The sequence below is a fragment of the Ovis aries genome, chromosome 13 (assembly GCF_016772045.2).
Source record: "Ovis aries strain OAR_USU_Benz2616 breed Rambouillet chromosome 13, ARS-UI_Ramb_v3.0, whole genome shotgun sequence".
NCBI lineage: Eukaryota > Metazoa > Chordata > Mammalia > Artiodactyla > Bovidae > Ovis > Ovis aries.
The window spans coordinates 9,599,573-9,617,117 of NC_056066.1; the positions used below are offsets into that span (position 1 = coordinate 9,599,573).

The following is a 17,545-nucleotide window of genomic DNA, read 5'->3' on the forward strand; positions in this document are numbered from 1 at the left end:
TACAGTGTGATGAGAATGAGGAATGGGTGAATAAATAGCATAAACAAATAGGCAAAGGAGCTCAATGTGCAAAGATGTGACCACTTTGTATGGTACCCAGAGGTGAAAAGGATGGAAATGATTTTGGGGGGTAAAGATTCTGCATGGCTTCTTCCCCATATAAAGACTTTTGGGGACTTTCCTGGTGGTCCAGGGGCTGAGATTCCATGCTTCCCAGGTGGCACTGGTGGTAAACAACCCGCCTGCCAATGCAGAAGACGTAAAAGATGCAGGTTCGATCCCAGGTCAGGAAGATCCCCTGGAGGAGGAAATAGCGACCTACACCAGTATTCTTGCCTGAAGAATCCCGTGAATAGAGGAACAAGGGTAACAGTCCACAGGGTCACAAAGAGCTGGATGCAACTAAAGTGACTTAGCACACAGCACACTGGTGGTTCAGGGGTTAAGACTCTATGTCTTCAGTACAAGGGGCATGGGTTTGATCCCTAGTTGGGGATCTAAGATCCCACATGCTGTGTGGTGTAGCTGAAAGAAAAAAGACTTTTATATCATGACATAGTCCAATTAGACTATGTCTAATTGGAATTCTCATACATTTCTGGTGAGACTATAAAATGGAACAAACTCTTCAGAACACCATTTTTCAGGAGTTAGTCTAGCTAAACATATGCGTTGCCTGTTACTTAACCATTTCACTCCTGGGTTTATACCCAAGTGATATGTATACATATGTCCCCCAAAAGACATATACAAAAATGTTTTTAATAGTGTTATTCATTTAGCCCCAAACTGAGACATATTCATACAATGGAATTAATAGACATCAGTGATAAAGAATAGGCCATTGATACATGCAGTGGAAGGATTAATCTTACAGAAAACATATAGTAAAATACAAAAGAGCACACACTGTATATTCTGTTTAGGTGAGCTGGGCACATAAACTTGTCTCATAGGAGCCACTGCAAGTCACATGGTCTCAGGCAGGGAACGAAGATCTTTTCTCAGAAGTAGAGGCAACTTGGAGAAATGATGCATCTCCTTTAGGGACGTACACAGGCTAAGAGCCCACGAACCTCTGCTTCAGCTTTGTACCTGTAACCTCTAGCTCTGGAATGTTTTTTTTTAATATAACAGTAATATCCTTAGCATAAAATCTTTCATTAAAATAATGCAAAATGGACAAATTTCATTTTCTTCTCTTGGCCCTTAAATGTTCTAAACTCCACAGGGGAGAGGAGGAAAACCCAAGAGGGTGGGGGAGAAAATGCTTTCCTAGATAATCAGCCTTGGAGTAATCAAGAGTTGGCTGAATTCCCTCCTGACCTTTGCTGTATTTACTAGGGTTTTGTAAGAATGTTTGAGCTATTAGGTGACCCCCATCCCTGTGTGCTCATATTACTCAAGTTTTTTTATGCTCTGCTGATGGAAGAATGAAAATACAAGCAGTGTTTTAATTTCCTAGGAATCCTCAATACAGAAAGATCTATATAATAAAGAGAAATTGAATATAATTAACCCATGCAGTCTAGAAATTCTTCAAAATTCTGACTTCCAGTTTGTATCCACTGATGTTCAGTGTATTGATTAGCTAAATACTAATTACACCAGTCAGTTCAAAGAGAAGTTTTTTGCCTACATTATCTGGATATTTCTCATTAACTAATCAATATAAATTTGATAATTTACAAAATGAGATATTCACCTTCGGCTTTGGTTCAGAACTGTTCTCTGCCTCTCCAGGCATGATCAAAGCATGGTTTCTGAATTGATTATCTTTTCACACCAGGGATAAAGCTATGGCCATCCATGTCACATTTATTTTTCAATCACTGTTCATAACAGGGCAAGAGAATGATTCAACGAAGAAAGAAGTAAAACTTGAGGCAGAGTCCCAGAGTTCCTGTATGGAAACAGAAGGTACTGAAACCAGAATATATTGTTATCTGAGGATGAGGTGACGCTGTGTCGTGACTTCTGTATACACTGGTGTGTGTGAGCAGGGGACGTGTGTACTTCTAGGCAGTGATTCCTGGAGAGTGGCTCTAGTGCTCTCCTTATGTGACCGTTGAAACTTGGAGGGGAAAAAAGAACTTTAGCTTTCTGAGCTTTAGTCACTGGTTTCCCACAGATTCCAACCAAAACATCTCTGAGCGTCCTTCTGTCTCATTCTATTTAGAGCTTTCATCAAACCAAGAAGATGCCATGATTGTGGAGCAACCAGAAGTGACCCCACTAACAGACGACCAAGAAGAAAATGAAGGTGAAAGAGGTAGGACTGCTCTTAAATTAGCCAGTCAAGAACAGAGAGTTTCTTTGGATTCCTGCCTAGAATCCAACCATCAGCATTATTCTCCTTCAATTGCAGACTGTCAGGGGGCAAAATGAATATTTCTGTAATTCTGAACTTACTTTTGAAAGTAAAATAAAATCCATCCAGAAGTAGTGAAAGAAGATACTTATAACAGTTTTTCATTCTTCCAAGGAGTATGAGGATGTTTTTATTATTAATTTAGATTCATTTTTTTAATTATAATTTTGAGAAAATCTCTAAGAAATAGATATTATGAACTAGATGGATGAAAGTCTTAGATAATCTGAAATGGCTTTAAAACAACTAAATTAACCTTTCATATTGATTTCATTCTGTCATCCTTCATATATTTGTATAAAATACACACATTGTATGAACCTTCTAAATTATGTTTGTCCACTAATATTAGGATACAATAATATTGAGTACTGATTAAAACAAAAAAAGTGAGCATTATACTGATTTCAGAGAACATTAGAGGAATGATCACTTTGTCAATTTTAATGTAGCATTTGGGGCAAGAAGCCAATATATTAAAAGTGGACATTAAAAAATATCTTTAAATTTATCAAAGAAATTTATTAAAGAACTTGAGGAATTTAAAAGAATTTAAAAGGAGCTAAGAATGGGAAGTAAAAAATGAAATAGTTTGTCTCCTATATGATATCATAAATCATAACATTCTTAAATATGTGTTTGCAAGGTAGTTACAGAGTAATAACTTGACAGGCCTTGTTTATAGAACACAGTGATCAATTTTGTTTCCAAATGAAAATGCAGACATGATCTCAATTGTAAAATCAGGTCAATAGTAAGTACAGCTGCCAAACTGCAAACTCTTTTTTGGCAGCAGCATTGACACAGTTTAATTACCAAGTCACGTTAGTGATTTTGAGACCTTGTTTTTTTTTAAAAATCCACTGCATTTAGAGCACAATATTCTTCTATGTCTTTTGTCTAATGACCTTTTTTCTAATAGGAAATCCTAGTTCAGACTCATGACACTGTGTTCCTGGCAGGTCAAATAAATATTTGGAGAATTTATGTCTGACAATGATAATAGAAAATTGATACAACCCTCGCTTGAAATGCAGATACACGGCCTTGCTCCTTTTGTTACTGTACGCAGGTCCATATCCCCAACTCACAGTGAGGCCAAACAAACGGACATGTCAGAGTTCTGAGCAAAGAAGGGTTTATTGCAGGAACATATAAGGAGAACAGGTGGCTTATGCTCAAAAACTCCCAAACTCCCTGAAAGGTTTCAGCAAAGCATTTTCAAAGGCCAGATGAGGGAGAGGAATCCAAGGGTGTGTAATCTGTCTACAGCAGAAATTATTTACTTTTTATGCTGTACCTCAAGACATGCAAATGAGGAACATCAAACAACTGGTTCATTGTCCTTTTTTTCACTTGGCCTACAAGGGGAAAAGTCTGTGCTCAGCACACGAGCACGTGTCACGCTTCTCCCAGTGGTTTCTCCAGCACGTTGCGTTCCTCTAGCTACTGAAGAGCTCAGTTCTCTCCCATAGGGATCGACACCAATCCTCTTCTCCAAAAGGAGGGATGGCACATGAGGAAGAAGTGAGATCAAATTCTACTACTTGCTTGTATCAACTGTGAAGTTGAATTTCTTTGTTAAGGGGCTCCTCTGGTGGTCTCTCAACTTAAAAAATCATTCACATCCTCTAAGTTGAGAGTTACAGTTTACTCAATGGGAATTTTCAGGACTGCAAACCCAGGAGACAGCGCCTTAGAGAACTACTCCAAAGAGGCAAAGCAGGTAGCCGGCTTATATAGCAGTTTTGCAATAAAGGGCAGGTAGTCTGAACATCAAAAGATTATTGTTAATTAAAGGTAAACCAGATATCTCAAGTTAAGGAATTTAGCACTTTTCTATGTATGGGAAGATACATAGGAGTCTGGGCTCACCAAAATCATCCCTTTGATACACACCTCCCCTGTCCAGGGCCAGTATCCCATATTTTCACATCGCAAGTTTCCTCAGGGCTCACTGTGGGGAGCGACTGCAAGGAGTAGCTGCTAGATGGCAGGTATTCTTCTCTTTCCTGAGTTCTGTCGGGGCTCACCAGCTCACTGTTGGCAGTGGCTGCAGTTGCTGATGACCACGACATCGTTTGTTTACTGATATGACAGGGAATACTCCATTCCTTAGTCCCGTGGTTAAGAGTCCATGCTCTTACTGCAGAGGCCATGGATTCCATCCCTAGTTGTAGAATCAAGAACCCCACCCCTGCAAAATAATATAACTTCTTTGTTATATGTTCTGCCTTGAATTTGTTCTTGTTCAGTCACTAACTTGTGTCTAACTCTTTGGACCCATGAACTGAAGCAAATCAGGCTTCCTTGTCCTTCACTATCTCCCTGCGTTTGTTCAAACTCATGTCCATTGAGTCAGTGATGCCATCATCCATCTCATCCTCTGTCTCCCCCTTCCTCTCTTGCCCTCAGTCTCTCCCAACATCAGGGTCTTTACCAATGAGTAGGCTCTTCGGATCAGATGCCCAAAGTACTGGAGCTTCAGCTTCAACATCAGTCCTTCCAAAGCATATTCAGGGTTGATCTCCTTTAGGATGGACTGGTTTGATCTCCTTGCTGTCTAAGGGACTCTCAAGAGCCTTCTCCAGCACCACATTTCAAAAGCATCAGTTCTTCAGTGCTCAGCCTTCTTTATGGTCCAGCTCTCACATCTGTACATGATTACTGGAAAAACCATATCTTGGACTGTATGGAGGTTTGTTGGCAAAGTGATGTCTCTCCTTTTTAATATGCTGTCTAGATTTGTCATAGCTTTCCTTCCAATGAGCAAGTGTCATTTAATTTCATGGCCGCAGTCACCATCTGCAGTGATTTTGGAGCCCAAGAAAATAAAATCTATCACTGCTTCCACTTTTCCCCCATCTATTTGCCATGAAGTGATGAGACCAGATGCCATGATCTTTGTTTTTCGAATGTTAAGTTTTAAACCAGCTTTTTCACTTTTCTCTTTCACCTTCATCAAGAGGCTCTTTAGCACCTCTTCACTTTCTGCCATTAAAGTGGTATCATCTGCATGTCTGAGGTTGTTAATATTTCTCCTGGCAATCTTGATTCCAGCTTGTGAGTCATCCAGCCTAGTGCGTCATATGATGTACTCTGCATGTAAGTTAAATAAACAGAGTGACAATATACAGCCTTGATGTACTCCTTTCCCAATCTGGAACCAGTCTGTTGTTCCATGTCCCATTCTAACTGTTGCTTCTTGCCCTGCATACAGATTTCTTAGGAGACAGATAAGGTGGGGTGGTATATTTTTGTTTAAATTTGAAATAACTTAAAGTTAATCACCTCTAACATCTTATTCCTTGCTTCAAAGTAAGAGCTGAAAGCTGTTCTGTTGCCTATAAGGAAAATAAAGGAAGGAAAAGGAAGTGATAAGGATTTGGGGATAGATTTCGGGTGTGATGCCTTGGCCCTGCCCCCACTGACAAGCTGGATGAACCTGGGGGCAAGTGATTTAAACTTTCAGTGCCTTAGTTTCCTCATCTGTAGGAGGGTGATAAAGTACCTGTCACGTGTGGTTGTGATGAAACTTTAATGAGTTAACACTTGTAAAGCAATTCCAACAATACCTGACACATAGAAAGCATACCTTAAGTGTTTAGTATTTATCGTAATTGGATAAATTGATGACAAAGTCAAGAGAACCCGCATGTGGAGTTCCTCAAGTCCATTCCTATTTTGAAGCCGTAAAAATTTCACATAGTCTACATTATCCTTCAACAGCAAATTGTTCTGCCCATTTCATTCTGAGTACCATCTACTACAGGCTATTTTGGTATATGTGTTTAATCCATAAAGATAGAACAATTAATGAAAGGTTAGGAGACACTTCTCTGTATTCAGAATTTTATTTTTTGTCAAAACCTCCATCTTCTCTTTGAGAAATGCTGATTCAACCATAATTTCTATTTTTGTTCTGGGTTTTTTTTTAAATATTTATTTATTTGGCTGTGCCAAGTCTTAGTTGCAGCAAGTGGGGTCTTTTAGTTGTGGGATCTAGTTCCCTGACCAGGGATTGAACCTGGGCCCCCGACATTGGGAGCACAGAGTCTTAGCCACTGGACCACCAGGGAGGTCCCTAATTTCTACTTTTTGAAAGAAGATGGCATTAATTTAGTGGTAGAGCCAGAGATTAAAAGTAGCAAATAAATTCAAAGTTGTAGAATGTTCTTTAGCTTTCTTTTGTTTCATACAGTTACTGTAGAGTCTTATTTGAAAACATTTTGAGAATATAGTTTGGAATTTTGTGTATATTCATAATGTCTCTCATGGAAATTTGCATCAAGAACCTCTCTAATCAGAAAAAAAAAAAAGAATATTCTGTTAAATTTCTAGGGAAATTGTTTACAGCCTTAGAAATATTGATTCTCTTTTGAGAATCTTTCGAAGGAAAGAGAAAATAGTTTGAAAGTGGTTCCTTTCAAAACACTCCAGACTAGGAAAAATGTATCTATAACCTTTACTCTCATTTTGTGGCATTCTGTAAGATTAGAAAATATACTTAATCTTTAGGATATATCTTTGATGGCTCCCAGGTGTATGGGCACAGATGTTGTAATATTGTTTTGAAGTTAGCTCTGCCAAAATATGAGTTTTAAAGAGAAGTGAAAATATTCAGCAGAAGTTCATGCTGATAAAATTGCACAATAGCACAATGGACATGTCCCTAGGAGACCTGAAATACAACAATTTCAACAGGCATAAAGTGAGGTTTCACATATGGCAGCTTTTCTCATATAGCCACATTGCCTCTTCCTAAATGAGTCCAGTTTTATTCTTTCCCAGCAGGATCTGTGCACATATGAAATCCAGTAAAAAAACATCATTTAGGTTAATAACCAAATGAGAATGTAACCCTCTAAATCTCTTCTCAAAAGGATCTCTTGTTTTAGCATAAAATATAAATTTAGCCAGCATTAAATGTTTTTCTGAATATTTTTATTTCTAGTTGAATTTAGAAATATTTAATATAAAATCTTAACTAGATCAACAGAGTATCATTATTTTATCTCATTTTAACTTACATTGCATTATGAGTGTGTTGGACTTCCTCTCCAAGTATTATATAGAATGCATGCATCCCAATTATTTTTCTTGTATCCATCAGTAAGTATAATATGGAGTAGTAATCCTTTATTTACTTTGGGGTGGTCAAAATGTTGATGGAGATTTAAGGTATATTATGATCCAAGATCTTCTTAGAAAAAGATGAATATTGACAGGCGTGCGAGTGAAATATAAGGCAGCAATAAATGTAAATTATCACATCCTTTGGCTCATGTCTTGGCCTCTGATGAATAGGACTATGAGACTATGTGTGGAGAACCATGGCTTCTGGCTCTGGTTATGTGGTTGCTGGCAATTCTTTACCTTTTATAAATCCCAGTTTCCGGGGTAGTAAAATGTCACACATGAACTCATTAATGCAGGGATGATAGTCTCCAGTTTTGTAAACTTTCTCAGAAGTCCAGCTCTGAAGAACCGCATTCTTCTTCTTCTTCTTCTTTTTTTTAATGAGATCACAGCTTCCATTTATCTATAATTGGCTGTGCTGGGTCTGTGTCCATTTATCTATAATTGTTGGCTGTGCTGGGTCTGTGTTGTGACAGGTGGACTTTCTCTAGCTGTGGCACTTGGGTTTCTCTAGCTGCAGTACAAGGGCCTGTCTGTTGCTGAGCACAAGCTCTAGAGTGAATGGCCGGCGTAGCTGCAATGCACGAGCTTCTCAAGTTGTGGCACATGGACTTAGTTGCCCTGAGGCATATCGGATCTTAGTTCCCTGACCCGGAATTGAACCCATGTCTCCTGCATTGGAAGGCAGATTCTTAGCCACTAAACTATCAGAAAGTCTTGATGAAACAAGAGGTGATGAGATGGGAGCCAGCATTCATCAATATACTGAGGAAGCTAAACTTGTAGGTTTTACTCAGCTTTATTCTATTGCATCCTATTGATAAAAATACAGAGGTGTCCTAGACCAGACAAAAAGATCAGCCATATTAACTTATTTTCATTCAGGAATTACTAGCTGTTGAATTATTAACCAATTTTGGACAGCTAGGAACTCCCTGAAGATACTTTAAGTAGGATAAAAAGGGCCACTATCTCAAATTAGGTTGACACACAAACTCTTTCTTAGTTCACATGAGAAATTTTTCTTATAGTTCCTCTGGCCACTGTTTCATCTTTCAGTGAACACACAGAATACCACTTTCTCTTCTGCTCCTACCAGTCAAGTTCCTCAGGGTTTTGTTTTGTTTACGAAATACCACTACACAGCCCTTGGTGTTTTCCGGTATTGATGGGATTCTTACATCACTGATAGAGCCCTTTCCTCTCTTCTTGAAAATCAGCCTGCACACCAGCAATGAAGCAACAACAGAAACATACAATGCCTGTGACATTCAAGCGTTCATATTCCAGGCTGTGCTTTCCTATAGAGAATCATGGTTCAGGCACATTTTTGGTTCATGCCCAATATTCTATGAAATTTCATCTTGATTAACTTACTGGAATTTAATGTTTTCTGAAGGTCTTTGTATCTTTTCAAATGAAGTCAACTTTAGTAATGCTGCTCATTTCACACTGGCAGTACTATGATTTCATTTTCAAATTCAGTTTCATTTTCAAATAGTTTCTTTTGTTACCAGTCTTATTTCCTAACCATGTTTTGTAGCTAGAATTTGTCAACCAAAATTTTATTTTAGAATCTGAGATAAATAATAATGCTGGTGCCTGTAAAGCCACGTGCTTCAAATTGGGATTTGAACCCATATGCTAGGACTCAAACCCAGGCAAAACCCTAACTGGGACTTGAACCCACAGTCTTTTAATTAGAATCACTGTGACTCTAGTGTCCAGACTTACTGAGACTCAGGTTTTCTGTGTCATCACAGAAGAAATTCAACAAGAGGCAAACTGATTCATAAGAAGTAAATGTGTTAATATAGGATGCTTGTGAAAGGCGCAAGTAGGCAGGTGAGGCAACTCTGCTTGGAGGATTCAATGAGCTACCATTTTATAATTAAGGGACAATAAAAGTGAATGTTGCTCAGTTGTGTCCAACTCTGCGATCCCATGGACTGTAACCTGCCCCATTCTTCTGTCCATGGAATTCTCTCCAAGCAAGAATACTGGAGTGGGTAGCCATTCCCTTCTCCAGACAGATCGAACCCTCGTCTCCTGCATTGCAGGCGGATTTTTACCATCTGAGCCACCAGGGAAGTGCACAAGATAAAGTGGGGCACGGAAAAAGTCCACCTCAAAGAGAAGTGAGACTTAGCTCAATAGCTCCTCCTTCGTATCGGGCAGGAGTGTCTGATCCTATAAAGTCAGACTGGGATTGGTAGCACGTACATCAGTAGACCAGTGGTAACATTTTTCTTTCACCTAATGGCCTGGGGCGTATCTTGTGCTTTTATTTATGGCTTTAGAGTTAAGTAGGCCTGCTTTATTCTACAGTGTTCAGGTAGATTTCTTGAGCAATCATGAACTTACAGTGGTCTCCCAAACTTTCCTAGGTTTCCCTTTTTGTCTATAGTCCCCTCCTGGAACTTCTATGACTACCTGTATAACTATCCTATTCTATGCCTATCACCTATTCAGCTTTTCTGACTATTTTTTTAAGTATTTAATGAAATTTCTTTTATTGGTAAAGTATACTGAATATAAAAATTTTTTTAATGTAAGTAAAGTATTTAAGGCTTCTACATAGCTCTGTGTATGTGACATATACATATAGAATCAGTTCATGCAAATTCCACTGTATAAGTAAAGATGCAACGTTTTATTCACATTTTACATTTAAAATAATTTTTAGAGTGCAAATTTTCTTCAGGCTTATCCCTCGAATAAAAGTATAACCTATAATTTTGAAGTAGAAACAAAAAATATATTCACTGCTACAATAATAATTTTGTGTTCCATAATGTAGTAGGTGTATATATGTATGTAAATTTAGATTAAACTCATGTAAACCTCATATGTCGCTTCTCAAGAAGAAAGTATATATTAGGCCAAGTCCCCCAGCTTGCTATGATCATCTTGTCTTTAAAGAGTTATAAAAATTGCCCTAAACCTCCATTTTACATGTCAGAGAGGAAGAACCACACACCTAAGTATATGTTAGGCTCAAGCGAACATGAATAATGATAGTGTCAGTCACACAGTCGTGTCAAGTTCTTTGCGACCCCGTGGACTGTAGCCCCCCAGTCTCCTCTGTCCATGGGATTCTCCAGGCAAGAATACTGGAGTGGGTTGCCATGCCCTTCTCCAGGAGATCTTCCCGCCCCAGGGACTGAACCCAGGTCTCCTGCATTGCAGGCAGATTCTTTACCGTCTGAGCTACATGGAAGCCTAAGCGAACATTACGATTGAAATTTATAATTCCATAAATCTTAGGATCAAAAATTATAATCCTTACTCTATCCCTATCTGGGGAGTTTTGAGAGAACTTCTTTTCTACTAACTTTCTAGCATCCAAATTGTTTCTGGATCCCTTTTTCTTCTTAACTTTGTATCAAGCCTAGGTTGTCTGGTTTTCCTTGTGGCTTATCAAAGTAATTTGCAAAGATAAAAAAGATCTCTTCCTTAAGGGGAATTCTATCTCTAGGTGTTGAACATTTTATTTCTCTCTGTTGCATTAGAGTTCTGTAACTCTCAGTGCATAAATTACCTTAATTCTTATTTGTTCCTTTTCCAAAACAACTTTTTATTGAAATATAGTTGATTTATAACATTGTGTTAGTTTCAGGTATACAGCAAAGTGATTCAGATATGTGTGTGTGCGTGCATGTAAATATTCTTTCCGATTCTTTTCCATTATAGGTTATTATAAGATATTGAATATAGATATAGACATATATACACAGTAGGACCTTGTTTATCTATGTTATATATAGTGGATCTGTTAATCCCAGACTCCTAATTTATCCCTCCCTCCCTCTTTCCCCTTAGGTAACCATAAGCTTGTTTTCTGTATCTGTGAGTCTCTTTCTGTTTTGTAAGTAAGTTCATCTGTATCATTTTTTTTATATTCCATGTGTTAGTGATGCCATTTGGTATTTCTCTTTCTCTGTCTGACTTATTTCACATGATAATCTCAAGATCCATCTATGTTGCTGCAAATGGCATTAATTCTTTTTGTGGCTGAGTAGTATTCTTCTGTATATATGTACCATATCTTCTGTATCCATTCACCTGCCAATAGACATTAAAGTGGCTTCCATGTCTTGGCTATTGTAAATAGGGCTGCCATGAATATTGGGGTGCATGTATATTTCTGAGTTACAGTTTTCATCTTTTCCAGATATATGCCCAGGAGTGGGATTGCTGAATCATATAATAAACTCTATTTTTGGTTTTTGAAGGAAACTCTATTATTCTCCATAGAGGTTGCACAAATTTATATTCTCACCAACAGTGTAGGAGGATTCCTTTTTCTGCATACTCTCTTCAGTATTCATTATCTGTAGACTTTTTGATGATGGCCATTCTGACCAGTGTAAGGTGATACCTCATCCTAGTTTTGATTTGCATTTCTCAAAGAAAAGTTATGACCAACCTAGATAGCATATTGAAAAGCAGAGATTCTACTTTGCCAACAAAGGTCCGTCTAGTCAAGGCTATGGTTTTTCCAGTGGTCATGTATGGATGCGAGAGTTGGACTGTGAAGAAAGGTGAGCACCGAAGAATTGATGCTTTTGAACTGTGGTGTTGGAGAAGACTCTTGAGAGTCTCTTGGACTGCAAGGAGATCCAACCAGTCCATTCTGAAGGAGATCAGCCCTGGGATTTCTTTGGAGGGAATGATACTAAAGCTGAAACTCCAGTACTTTGGCCACCTCATGCGAAGAGTTGACTCATTGGAAAAGACTCTGATGCTGGGAGGGATTGGGGGCAGGAGGAGAAGGGGATGACAGAGGATGAGATGGCTGGATGGCATCACTGACTTGATGGACATGAGTCTGAGTGAACTCTGGGAGTTGGTGATGGACAGGGAGGCCTGGTGTGCTGCGATTCACGGGGTCACAACGAGTCAGACACAACTGAGCAACTGAACTGAACTGAACTGAACTGAATACCTTAGTGATGCTGAGCATCTCTGCATGTGCCTATTGGCCATTTGAATGTCTTCTTCAGAGAAATGTCCATTTAGGTCTGCCCATTTTTTTTTATTGAGTTGTTTGTTTTCTTGACTTTGAACTATTTGTGTATTTTGGAAATGAGTTCCTTCTCGGTTTCATTGTTTGCAAATATTTTCCCCTAGTCCATAGGATGTCTTTTCATTTTGTTTATGGTTGCCTTCGCTGTGTGAAAGCTTTTAAATTTAATTAGGTCCCATTTGTTTATTTTTGCTTTTATTTCCATTACGCTGGGAGATGGATCCAAAAAATTATTGCTGCAATTTATGTCAAAGAGGATTCTTCCTATGTTTTGCTCTAGGACAGGGGTCTTCAACCCCCAGGGTTATGGACTGGTACCAGTCTGTGGCCTGTTAGGGACCAGGCCACATGGCAGGAGGTGAGTGGTGGGCAGAACCAAAACCATCCTCCCCCTGCTTCCATTTGCAGAAAAATTGTGTTCCATGAAACCAGTCCTTGGTGCCAGAAACACTGGGGCCTGCTGCTCTGTGAGTTTTATCCAGGCTTATATTTAGGTATTTACTTCACTTTGAATTTACTTTTCTATATGATATTAGAGAATGTGCTCATTTCATTCTTCTACATTTAACTGTCTGGTTTTCCCAGCACCACTTATTGAAAGATTGTCTTTTTTCCACTGTATATTCTTGCCTCCTTTGTCAGAGATTAATTGACTATAAGTGTGTGGGTTTATTTCTGGGCTTTTCCTCTTGTTCCATTGACCTATGTGTCTGTTTTGTGCCAGTACCATACTGTTTTGATTACTCCAGTTTTATAGTATAGGCTGAAGTCAGGGAGTCTGATTCCTGCAGCTCTTTTTTTCTTTCTCAGGATTTTTTTTTTTTTTTTTTTTTTGGCTCTTCAGGGTCTTTTCTGTTTCCATTCAAATTTTAAAAAAAAATTTATTCTAGTTCTGTGAAAAATATCATTGATAATTTGATAGGGGTTGTACTGAGTCTATAGATGACACTGGGTAGTATGATCACTTTAACAATATGTATTCTTCCAGTCCAGAAACACTGAAGTACCTTCATACTTAACAGATGTAAAGAATAGTTGTTATTTGCATATAAACATAATATTACTTTACATCTATCAATACTATTCTTAAATATTCCAAAATTAGCCTCCTCTCAAACAGTGGGTATAATTGTTAACATTTGGTGACGCATTCATTAGATCTGCCCTCTTCTCTAAGATATTAAATCATGATAAATTATAATTTTCATGAAGATAAAATCATGGTGTCTCCATAATACACATACAGTCAGGAATACTGAATATATCCATACATATACACATACACACATAATTCAGGAATATTGACATTTGAAAGACTGGTTAATATCTTATAGGGCAATAAAATGTCTTCTTTCTTATTCACCAAACAGAATGCATTAGCACTGCTGTGAACAAGTCTCTTTTTCATTATTATAAGTTTTCTAAAAGGTAACTCTACCTGTAAAATAGTCTAGTTGTAGAAAGTGAAAGAGGTCACATCGTACAGAGTCAAATAATCTGCAGCCCTCTGCCTGCAAACACTAGACCTCCCAGGACTCTCAGCAGCATCTCCCTAACTCAGGAAGTCTGCTGGACTGTGCACTGTGGTCTGGAAAGTTTCTCTAGATGGTCAGTGGGGACAGCACAGGGCTCACCTCATTTCCTTACTCTCAGACATCACTGACACCAGATTGTAATATTAATTGGTGCTTTTATTTTCCATGAAAATGGAGAAATGTTAGCATACTTTAATTTACCTCATCTCAATAAGTGCCATTATAGCAATGTATTTTAACTCTCAGTCTATCTTAACCCCCATAGTACATTATTCTTATTATAATTATCATTGATTTGTACATCACTGTTCATTTAGACTTATCCAATAATTGCCATTTACCTTGTTTATAATTCCTTCCATCATCTTTGACCATCTGGGATCAATATCCTTCCACTGGAAGAATACAGAAAGGCCATTAGATAACAAGACTGACGCATGCAGGTCTCATCTATAAATTGAGTGCACTGGATAACTAGGGATTATAATAACAGGGATGTGTAAAAATGTTCACTGACACTTTGCGGTAAAGACCAAAATATTGTCAACCCATTTTTTTGGCATATAACCTTAGAATTAGGTATTAGCTGCTGTATCTGCTTTCAAAGATCACAGAAGTTCAATATCTATTTCCGTAAAAGAGCTTTTTATATAACAAATAGCCACCGACTTATATCATATATATATAGGGTAAAATATTTATTTTACCTGGATTTAGACTTAACCACTTGACTCATCAGATGAAAGAAATTCTGTACCCTATTGATTGTATAAAAGGTATGTCCATTCTGATTTGGCTTTCAAACTTAGTGCTACTTTTCTTTCTGTTTTAGAAGGAAACTCAGTTTCTTTTCATTACTTTTTATACATCAGGTGCCTTCATTTCAGTGCAGTATGTAAAGAACAGGTGGTGTAAGGAGTACTTTGAATGTTAATTATTCTTTTCATTTATTTCACTGTGAGGATTTACCTATCAATGTGTTTCTATAATCAAGATGGAAACAGGGAGCTTGCTGCTTGACTGTTTCACTACATTTATTTTATGGCATCTGCTTCAACTATTTGTTTAAAAAAAAAGAAAAAAGGGAGTAAGCATTTTAACAATAGCTAAGGGTTTGAGTTGATGGTATGTTATCACTTTATTTCACTCTGAATCTTCAAAGGAAGGGTTGAGATAAATCAGTCATGTTTCTAACCAATAAATATCATCTCATAGTTACAGCTTACATTTTTTATATAGAAACACATCTGTTCATTTTTCAGAAATGTCATAATTTATTAGTCTCAGATTTTAATTGAAACTAATAGAAAAAAGCTACAAAGAAAGAAGAATGAAAGAGTGAAAACTGGATATTTCTTCTTAAAGATATATTTTAAAGGAGAACGTTTACTTTCCATTCATTATATTTAGTTTATTTCTCAAATATACACAACTTTTAATTCATATGTCCTTCATTTTTTCTTATAATATTGGGCATAGTTCATAAAATAATTTTAAGGATCAAGAGGTGTGAAGTTCATGATATATTAAGACATAGACATAGAATTTCAACAGAAAGGAACACTTTTCAAAATTAATATAGTCATTTCATGCTATTACATTACTCATTTTTCCCATTAACAAAATATTATAGACAACCTTAATCAGAAAACAAAGCTTGCATAAAATGTAGTAATTATGCATAATTAGTAGGATAATAATAGACAAGATATTGATAAACTCATATACGTGTATATAAGTGAGTGAGAGACAGACAGAACCAGCAAGCACTGAGAAGTGAAGGTGCTATGTTGCTGGCTTGGAGGATGGATGAGGTGGCTCAGTGGTAGAGAATGTGCCTGACAATGCAGGAGACACAGGAGACATGAGTTCAGTCCCTGAGGCAGGAAGATTCCCTGGAGGAGGAAATGGCAACCCACTCCAATATTCTTGCCTGGAAAATCCCATGGACAGAGAAGCCTGGCAGGCAACAGTCAGGCTACCACTTTGGGGTAGCAAAGAGTCGGATAAATCTGAGTACACAGACACACAGACACACAGACACACAGACACACACACACACACACACACACACACACACACACACAGGAGGAGGCCATGTGAGATAAGGAACAGCGGCAGCCTCTAAAAACTTGAATATGCAAGGGAAAGGATTCCTCCCAGATCCTCCAGAAGGAAGGTAACTCTACAGACATCTTGATTTTAGCCCCATAAAAACTCATTTCAGACACTGCCTCCAGAACTATAAGACAATAAATTTGTGTTAAGACATAGTCTATGGCAATTTGTTACAAAAGGTATGAGAGCTACTACACCAACCTTCAACGTGGTTTGGAAAAACCTTGTTGAGAAATTTAGGCTTTTCTTAATAGATCCCCAGCAAAAGGAGAAGCACCAGTATCTTCCCATGCTCTAGTTGGAAGCTGGAAATTACAGTGGTCCCTCCTTCTATAGGGCTTCCCTGATAGCTCAGATGATAAAGAATCTGCCTACAATGCAGGAGACCCCAGTTCAATACCTGGGTCAGGAGGATCCTCTGGAGAAGAGATAGGCTACCCACTCCAGTATTGTTGGTCTTCCCTTGTGGCTCAGCTGGTAAAGAATCCACCTGCATTGGGGGAGACCTGGGTTCGACCCCTGGGTTGGGAAGATCCCCTGGAGAAGGGAACAGCTACCCACTCCAGTATTATGGCCTGGAGAATTCCATGGACTGTGTAGTCCATGGGGTCACAAAGAGTCAGAAATGACTGAGCAAATTTCACTTTCACTCTTTCTATAATCTATGCTAAGTTAGGCAGCATTTTTATTACCATGACCTATCCTTTTTTAATGTCAGTCTCTGTTGGTTGCACAACTGGGATTTAATTCTGGTAAACTAATTACTGTGGCCACAGTAAGTGCCAGTAGAATAGCTATGGATTTCTAAGAGATTAGAAGAAAAGGAATTAAAGGCAGTAAGAAAGTGAAAGCGGGAAGGAGAAAGAAAGAAGTGAATGAGAGAAGATAGGGGGGAGAAAAGGGAAAGGCTGGAAGGAGGAAAAAAGGCTGGTTTCTATTTTCTGACTTGGGAAAAATAATAAATACCCAACTAATGTTTTCTGGAAATGAAGGCGATGTAAAATTCATGTCCAGCAGACCTTCCAGTTGGGCTCTCCCTGACTGATATCACAAAACGTGAACAGAGAACTCCTTGACCCTAATAGTTTCTAATCGTTTAAAGCCAAGCTGACTGCAAACCTTGTCCGGACACAATGACTCTCAAAACTTAGGTGTGTGCAAGAATTAGAGTGTTTGTTAGAAAAACAGATTTCTGGCCTCTGCGCCCAGAGATTCAGGTGTAGCAGGTCTAAGTGGGTCTGTGCTCTAAACTTCTGTCAGTCTCCTCGTGACGGTGATGCTGCTGGTTTGTGGACCACATTTTGAATGGCTCCACTGTTTTGCTGGAAATTTTCACTTTCCTCTCAGGTTCAA

General features: G+C 38.2%; 1 protein-coding gene across 2 annotated transcripts in view; it reads left to right on the forward strand.

The window, feature by feature from the left end:
• Positions 1 to 17,545, forward strand: part of MACROD2 (mono-ADP ribosylhydrolase 2) — a 2,324,156-nt gene that overhangs the window by 2,219,263 nt on the left and 87,348 nt on the right. For both annotated transcript variants that reach the window (XM_027976486.2, XM_042230293.1), the window contains exons 15-16: positions 1,846 to 1,920; positions 2,180 to 2,272. In XM_027976486.2, coding sequence (XP_027832287.1) covers positions 1,846 to 1,920; positions 2,180 to 2,272 — 168 coding nt within the window. The remainder of the gene's footprint in view (positions 1 to 1,845; positions 1,921 to 2,179; positions 2,273 to 17,545) is intronic.